The sequence below is a fragment of the Euleptes europaea genome, chromosome 9, assembly GCF_029931775.1.
Source record: "Euleptes europaea isolate rEulEur1 chromosome 9, rEulEur1.hap1, whole genome shotgun sequence".
In the NCBI taxonomy this organism is placed as follows: Eukaryota; Metazoa; Chordata; class Lepidosauria; order Squamata; family Sphaerodactylidae; genus Euleptes; species Euleptes europaea.
Window position 1 is genome coordinate 88,749,209 of NC_079320.1, and position 8,371 is coordinate 88,757,579.

General features: G+C 63.5%; 1 protein-coding gene across 1 annotated transcript; it reads left to right on the top strand.

Annotated features, from left to right (window-relative positions):
- The first annotated feature begins 564 nt into the window (after positions 1-564).
- On the top strand, positions 565-6,468 carry MSX1 (msh homeobox 1). Its single transcript, XM_056855121.1, has 3 exons — positions 565-665; positions 832-2,009; positions 6,020-6,468. The coding sequence occupies exons 1-3, from the start codon at positions 565-567 to the stop codon at positions 6,451-6,453; spliced, it is 1,713 nt and encodes a 570-aa protein (XP_056711099.1). The 3' UTR covers positions 6,454-6,468.
- The last annotated feature ends 1,903 nt before the right edge of the window (positions 6,469-8,371 follow it).

An 8,371-nucleotide genomic window follows, 5' to 3' on the forward strand; every position in this document is an offset into this window, starting at 1 on the left:
CTGTGGGCCCCGCCGCGAGTGAAACGCGGGAGCCCCGCCGGCGTCAGCCTCGAAATCCTTGATTGCCTCTGGTTGTTGGCTTTCAGGCGCCCGGGACCACGGACGGGCCGGCAAGAAACCCGCCCGTCCTTAGACGTCTCTTGTCGCTTAAGGGCCGTCCGGAGTTCCCCCGACAGCCGGCGGCATGTGCGCCCCCACCCCTGAGCGCCGGGCCGCGGAGGCCGAGGCTGGCCCCCAGGGCGTGGAGGAGGAGGCCCCTGAGGGGCGCGGGGCCCTTCCTCCCGCCTCAGCAAGCCCAGCCCTGCCGCGCAAGAGTCCGGGGCCGCTGGCTCCCTCCCCGGCCGACGGCTGCGCGAGCCTCAGGCGCTCCGCCGAGACTCCGACCCGCGGCCACCTGGAGGAGGGGCGCAAGGGGCGCAGCCGCCGCCTTGCCAGGCCGGAGGGAAGACTTCTTCCAGCCAGCCCCTGCCAGGCCCTGCACTTCGGCTGCCCGGCCGGCCTCTGCGGAGACCCCTCGGCCTGCAGCCTGGGGCAGGTCGCTCCCAGTCCCCTGAAGGCGGTGGGATGACCCCGCTGCGGCCCAAGGGCTGCCAAGCGAAGGACCCTCAGGCCGGACCTTCCCACCATCGGAAGGCAGGGAGGCGCCGGGGAATCTGGCGGTTTCAGTAAGAAAAGGAATCCGGCTTCACCGGTGGAAACCTCTGCGCCGCTAGAGCTGGATCGCGCCCGAAACGCGGTGGGGCGGGGCAGAGGAGGGTTGTTTGCGAGGTGCCTGGGGATCCCAGGGCAGGGGCACCGTTGGGAATGCCAGTGCGCGCCTGTGAGAAACAGGCAACGCGCAAACAACCCTTCTCTGCCGCTCGCCCCATCGCGTTCCGGGCGCCAGCCACACAGACGCATCCCACATAGCAAGAGGTTTCCGAGCCCCCCTCGGCCACGCCATCCGCCCTACACGTTCCGGGAAGCCAGCCCCGCGGGGGAGGCTGCAGTGGGGTTCGCAAGAGACCTGCGGGGCGGGGGGCAGGGGGATGCTCGCTCAGTGCCGCTGGAGCGTCTTTGGGAGCGCCCCGCGCCCCCGCGGGGGGGGCTCAGAAGACGGGCGCCCCCTGCGAATCCCTCTCCGGCGGGCGGGGGGGCAGGGGGGCAGGGGGGCAGGGGGGGCGGGACTCAGAGCGCCACAAACCCCACCCAACCCCGGGCGGCTGGAGCAGGAGCCGTGCGAGCAGCCGGGGAGAAGGGGCAGGCGCGCCGCCGGGCCGCCTCCGCAGCGCGCTCCCGCCCTGGCCTGGCCTGGCCTGGCCGTCTGGCCGGGCTGCGCGTCCCCGAACCCGGCCCCTCCGCGCGCCGCGGCCAATGGGAGGCCGGAGGAACACCCCTCGGCGCCAGGATTGGCCGCTGGCGGAGCGGGGCCGGCTTTATTAGGGGCGCCGGGCCGGGGCCGGCCTCGCCAAGCGCCCCGAAGCCCGGCTGCGCGGGAGTGGCGGGCGGCGGCAGCAGCAGGGGAGGCGGAGGGAGCGGCGCCGGCCCGGCCCGACGGCGCGGCCCGCCCCATGAGCGCGAGGGCGAGCGGCAGGGCGGGCGCGGCCTGGCCCCGGCGCCCGATATGACTTCCGTCCCGAGCGGCGGCCAAGGCGAGGGGGCGGCCGCGCCGGCCTTCGGCGCGCCGGGCCCGGCGGCGGGCGCCATGGGCGGCGAGGAGGAGGGCGACAAGCCCAAGGCGGCGCCGGCCCTGCTGCCCTTCAGCGTGGAGGCGCTCATGGCCGACCACCGCAAGCGGGACGGCCTGGCCGCCGCCCCCGAGCCGATCCCCCGCCCCCTCAGCCCCCGCCTCGGCGGCTCCTCCGCCGCCGCGCCCGAGAGGCCGGCCTCCCCGCAGGCGCTGGCCGGCCACTTCGCCGTCGGGGGACTAGGCAAGCTGCCCGAAGAGGCGCTGCTCAAGGCCGAAAGCCCCGAGAAGGCCGACCGGACGCCCTGGATGCAAACCCCCCGCTTCTCTCCGCCTCCCCCAAGTAAGTGCCTCCCCCCCTAGGACCGGGACGTCAATCCCTGACGAGCGACCGGTCCTGATCCACAGCCCGGTTGGACGGGGGTTCTTGCTGCGGAGGGGGGGCAGGCTTGCGGGAGGGGCGCGGAGATCTGGTCAGGGGCCGGTCGTCGCAGGGCGGCCCGATTTCGGTTGAAGGGAACGGGGCAGCCTCACTCGAGACGTGCTTACTTGGAAGTAAGGAGCGTCGGTTCCCTCCGGGACGGCACCCCCCACCCCTTGTCAGCGGGACTCTTACTTCCAAGCGAAATCTGCAGTTCAACGCGTTAGTTTCATTTCGCTGTTCGCATAAGGGTTCGGCCTGATTCCCGCAGTCCCGAAGCCAACAGCGAGCGACGTTTCCCTGGTAGCTTCCTTACAAGTAAATCTGTCCGGACTTTGAGGCGTGTCGGCTTGGTTGAGAAGCAAATGGCTTTGAGCCCCCACCCCCCTCTCCCTCTCCAATGAGTTGTGGATCGAGGCCGTTGTAGGTGAGATTTTCCTGTGGTGGAAAGGGCCCGATCCTGCCGGTTTGAAGCTCTGGCCTGGCCGCTGTTGGGGTGGGGGCTGAATGAAAACCCGGGCTTCAGGATCGTTCCCACCATGGGAGAGGCTGGAAGCCAGCGGCCTGAAAATGTGTGGGACCGCTACAGTTTTCACTTCCAAACCGGGATCACACTGTCCTCGATGGCCGGAGACCAGGTCCAAACCCCAGCAGCAAGCGGCTCATCAGGGGCCCGATTCTGCGCCCGCCGTCCCGGGCAGCTCCTCTGTGCCGCTTTCTTTGTAAATGGTCCTTAAACGGCAGTGAGCCCCACACCCCTCCGCCCGGCTTTGGCCGCTCGCGGGGTGCATCCCCCGGGAGAGGCGTGGGGCGTCACTGGGCAGGAGCGCTGAGCAGAAGCCGGCCGGCCCGGGAAAACCACCTCGCCGGCAGTCCCGCCTGCAGGCCGCTGCTTCGGCGGGGCAGGAGGCTTCGGCCTGGGCGCGGTGCGAAGAAGGGGCCGCTGCTTTCAAACCAAACGCCAATGCCTGGAAGGCGAAGGGGTTTCGCGGCCACCATATGCGCCGGGATGCCGACCCTGTCGGCAGCTCCTTCCAGTTTAATGGGGGTGGGTGGGGACGGGGGACGACGACCACTTTCTCCCTGGTGGGCCAGTAAAGTTTAGAAACTGCTGGGATCCCAAGGAGGTCTAGGACTGGGAAAGCCCCTCGATTCCCCTCGGGATGTCGCGTTCTCAGCATTACGAAGCATTCGGGGCACCTGTGGGTGCCGGTTAAGGTCTCTACGATTTATAGCCGCTGTTCAAATCAAGTTCTTTTATGGTTTTAAATTTTATCCGGACAGGGTTATGTTTTTTCTTTTTTCGAAAGAGGCAGATGAAACCATTTTTGTTCTCAAAACAGGAGGGCCTTTCGAATTCTTGGAAAGGGAATCGGATCCGCTCTTCCTGTTAACAAATTTAGCAAAGGTTGCGCAACTAATCTCTTCTGATCACCATATAAAATCGAAAAACAACGATCAGGTTTACGAAGGGCGTAGGAATTAAATGCTTTCGAATTATAAACGGTGCCCTTTCCTGGGGGGGGGGGGCGACCCGCAGGGAAATTCTCCAGTGGAAATAAAGCGGCATCTGTGGTCGCCGGCGGGGCCGGCGGTGAAGAATTCGCCCTCCTCTGTCCGGCTCGAGCCGTGTTTACACACACCCCGCATTCTTTTCCCGCTCGCCGCAAGACTGCTTGGCTTTGCTGCCTGCGTCGAAAGCCCCCCAAGGCTTGTTGTTTTGAGGACGAGTTGTTCCACCCCGTGCCTGGCCGGCGAGTTGGGCCCCGAGCTGTCAGTTGGACCGCAAGTAATTGTTGGAATATCTATAGTACTGATATTCCAGTATTTCGCAGTGTGCATTAAGCTTAGCAAACAGCAGTGACACCGTTAGGAAGGGCAGATTTTCCATCAGTAATCCCACCTGGGTTTTGCCTGCTGGGACATGAAATCGTCTCTTTCTGTCCCGCAGGGTGTGGATCGAGCAGGGCGTGTTCCTCTCGAAAGCAGGCCGCCCAAGGAAGGGGAGCGCGGGATCAATAACAGGGGCCCGGGTTCCCAGGGGGGTCATAAACCGGACTCGACTGGCAGGATTTGGCCTTTTGGTTTTTGTTTTTGGTTCAGTGAAATCCCTCCTCCGCTGTTTCCCCTCCCTGCTAATTGATTCTCTCCCCCCCCCCCAACACACTTGGGCCATTTATGCAGGGGAGGTTTGGCCTCGGATTTGCCACTCTCCGGATGCACCTTTTCCCCATCTGAATTCTCTGCACGGGGGCTTATTGTTGAGTTTGGAGAATTTGGATGGGACAGCTGTGCATCTGGAGAGCGGTAAATCCAAGGTCAAACCTCCCGAGCATGAATGGCCAGAGACTCTCCCACTGTGGCCCTCAGAAATGCGGCGCCCCCGGACCTCAGTGAGGGGCGCAGTTCCTCCGTCTCTCCTGGGAGGAGGCACCTTTGGGGCGGGGTTGTCGTGCAGCCCTGGACTCCGGTGCCACGAATCTGAGCCGCACTTCCTGCGAGCAAACCTAGCAACATTTGCGCTAAGTCCAACGCGGGTCATAACCCTGCGCGGCCCCTCTCAGAGATCGGAAAACAACGATGGAGTTCACAAAGGGCGTAGGGACTGAACGCATTCGAATGGCAAAACCCAAATCTGTGTCCTTCCCTGGGGCCTTGCAAGTTTTACACGAGAGTAAGGCCCGCGGAAGCAGGGGGAAGGGTCGGACTTGCCTGCTTGGTCTGGCTTGCCGGACAGAGGCCGGAGAGGGGTCCTGGTCAAATCCGGAGGAGCCACCGGGTCGGTTTGCAACCTCCAGGCCTTGCCGCACCTTCCAGAGGAACGGGCTCTCCCCGGCCCAGAGCCGTCTTCCTCAGAGGGCCACTGTTTGCGTCCCATAAATGTGTCTTCCAGGAAATAAAACACTCCTGTTGGGTTGTGTTAAATCTACGATCGGACCGAAAGGGAAACTGTTTGGTGCAATGAACTGGTCTCCCTCAGCACCCACCTTGCCCCGGATTAACCGCTGGTCTGACTAGATCCCTCGTTGTCAGAGCCACGATTTCAGGGAAATGCATGGCTGGGTCGTGGGCAGGTTCCCTTGCAAGTGAGCCCCAATGAAGTGTATTGGTGCCCCTCCCCCCTCGCCCAAGTGCCTAATATGGCAACCTCTCAGCTATATAAAGCGTTTAGGATCCCAGTCTAGTATGCCGTTGGTCTGAATAGGTTTAAATCCAATCAAATGTGCTTAATTGGTTTTTGAACCCAGCTATCAAACTGGTCTTAAAATTGGCTGATAAAAATTCCCAAGACAACTTTTCTCTTTATAGTGTCAAGGAAAATTTAAATTTCATTTCCCCCCTTTAAAGTGTGAAGTGGTTGATGGCTAGCCAAGTGGCTGTTAAATCTAGGGAAAGGAACATTCCCAAGAAATGTGCCGTTGCAATTCATCAGGATTAACCAGAGAAATCAATCTGACCCATTAACTTCAGGGGGACCTTAATTCTTTTCAATCCCTGCTCCGTTGATTTATCCACACAACCCAAGGAAAGGGGCTCCGCGCGGCGCCCTTTTCCGGCGACCGAAACATCAAGCACCAGGAGCCTCGATATGGACCAACGAGGTCCTTCGAAAGCCCCCTTCCATCCAGGTTGGTTCGCAAGGGGATGCCTCCGAGCAGCGTGGCATCCCTACCGGGTTGTGTGGAGAGATCAGCGGCGTTTAGGATTGGGTGGGGCAGAAGCGCCTTTCCCATCTTGGGAACCAAAGCGAAGGGACAGGACCGGGATGGGGGTTTTGCGCCTGTGGTTGGACGCCGGCCTTAGCGGAACCTTAATAGGCCGGCGTCCTTCGGTCTGTTCCCTTGGAAGCCCCCCCCCCCCATGCCAGGGTTGTGGGCCTGGGGGTCCGGCCGGTGCCTTGACGGGCCTCCTGGCTCTCTCTTTCCCCGCAGGACGCGCCAGCCCGCCGGCCTGCACCCTGCGCAAGCACAAGACCAACCGCAAGCCGCGGACGCCCTTCACCACGGCCCAGCTGCTGGCGCTGGAGAGGAAGTTCCGGCAGAAGCAGTACCTGAGCATCGCCGAGCGCGCCGAGTTCTCCAGCTCGCTGAGCCTCACCGAGACGCAGGTGAAGATCTGGTTCCAGAACCGGCGCGCCAAGGCCAAGCGCCTGCAGGAGGCCGAGCTGGAGAAGCTCAAGCTGGCCGCCAAGCCCCTCCTGCCTCCCGCCGCCGCCTTCGGCCTCTCCTTCCCGCTGGCCGCCCCCGCCGTGGCCGGAGCCTCCCTGTACGCCTCGTCGGGGCCCTTCCCCCGCGCCGCCCTGCCCGTTGCCCCCGTCGGACTCTACGCCGCCCACGTCGGATACAGCATGTACCACCTCTCCTAGAGCCGCCGGACCCTCCCCCCCGGCCCCACGGAGAGACGCTGGCCGGGCGGGGAGGCGGGCAGGCTCGGCGCCCGCCGGAGGAAACCGGGGCGGAACTGCCCTTCGGGCCCAGAAGAGCCCCCCCCCCTCCGGCCCGCGCCCTCTGCCTCGCCCGAGGAAGGGGCTCCGAGTCCTGTGTAATATACTGTACAGCCGAAAGTTTATTATCGTTTATATTAATAGCTATATTTGATAAATAAATTAATTTTAAATGACTTTGGGCTGACGTGTGTGGCCTGGCTTGACGGGCCCTGCTGCGCCATGGCGGCCCGCTGCTTCTGTCCCGAAGGCTGGTGGGCCGGCGGAGCCTTCGGCCCCTGCTTCGGGATCGTCGAGGAGACCCTCCGCCCGGCTCGTGCCCCTGGGCTCCGAGAAAGCCCCGAGGAGCGCCACCCAGTGTCTGGCCCAGCGGCACCCCTGGGAACCTCCCGCTTCCCTCCCCTTCCTGGCCAAGGCCGAAAGCGGCCCGGCGCTCCGTCCCCTGCGCCGCCGGACCGGTCCCTCGAAGCCAGCCCGGCTGCTCCGAAAGGAAACCCCGCCGAGGTCCGTGGAGCTCGCTCGCCCCGTCGGGCACGGCTGAGGCCGCTGGGACACCCCCCTCCCTCCCCAAAGGGCTGGGGACTGGCTGGTCTCTCCCAGTAGCTGCAGGAAAGCCTGCGATTTCTTTGCGGGCTTCCTTACTTCGTTTAAGATCACGGAGAAGAACCGGTGCATTGAAAACCGTATAATGCAAGCAGTCATTACAAAAGCAGAGCAGGTAAAGGTGACAAGGGAGTAGGTGGGGGATACAATTAACCCAGGTGAGGAAAGGGAGAAGAATGCTATCAAACGGCGTCAGAGGTGCCCTGGCCGGATTAATGGAGCCCCTCCTTTCCCCAGGACTGCGAATCTCCCCCCTTTCCCTTCCAAAACCGTTAAGCCCAGCCCTCCTTCTCGCCCAGCCGTTCCTTCCAGCTGGGAGCCGCCCTTGGGGCAGCGGTCGCCCGCAGGGCAGCAATAGTCGCTTGCTGTGGGGAAGGCTGGTCGCGACGGGTCGGCTGGCGTTTGGCGGTCTGCAGTGGGGACGCTTGACCCGAAATTCAGTTCGCCCAGAATAGGGGGGGGGTCTGCTGGGGAGAGAGGGGCCTGCCTCGTGTGGATTCACTTACAGGCAATTCCTACTCCATGCAATGGCGATCGTCCCCACATTAATGCTATTTATGCACAGGAGGTTTTGCCTTGGATTCCCCGCTCTTTCGATACACCCCCCCCATCCGAATTCTCAAAATAATAAGCCCCCCTGCAGAGGTTTGAGAATTCAGATGGGGAAAATGTGCATTGAGAGAGCGGCCAATCCGAGGCCAAACCTCCCGTGCGTAAATGGCCTAAGTGCCCCCCCCCCCCGGGGCGCCTCTTCTCAGAGCCAGGGAGGGAGGGAGGGAGGGGCGGGCGGAGGTGTTGCGAGTCGACTGACGAAGGGACCAAAGAGAGGAGCTGCCCCAACCGGAGCGCGCCTTGAGCGCCTCGACTTGAAAGCGCCGCTGAATCCGGCGAGTTTCGCTCTGGGGTCAGTCCCGCTGATCTCCTCCCTGGCGGCGGGGCAGGGGATCGGGCGGCCAAAACGGTTCCACGGGACGATGAGGGACAGGGGGGTCGCCCCAACCCCTCTTCCAATCCGATCCGTTTCTCTCTGCCTCCCAGCTGCAGGAGAAGCGCCGGATCCGGCGTTTCTCCTGCAGCTGGGAGGTGGAGAGAAACAGCCGGGTTTGGAAGAGAGGTTGGGGCGCCCCCGTCCCCCGGTGCTGGCCGGGCTGGGGGCGAAGGAATTCCGAAGCCCAGATCTCTGTTTTGGAAGGAGAAATGGGAGGAATTCAGCCCGGCCCGGGCCAGGCCCCCGGGA

Bases quoted from the DNA above. Each gene is read 5' to 3' on its own strand.
- MSX1 (XM_056855121.1), top strand. From the start codon at position 565: ATGACCCCGCTGCGGCCCAAGGGCTGCCAAGCGAAGGACCCTCAGGCC. The intron at 666-831 runs GTAAGAAAAGGA...TGTGAGAAACAG, and splicing joins CGGGGAATCTGGCGGTTTCA to GCAACGCGCAAACAACCCTT. The intron at 2,010-6,019 runs GTAAGTGCCTCC...CTTTCCCCGCAG, and splicing joins CTTCTCTCCGCCTCCCCCAA to GACGCGCCAGCCCGCCGGCC.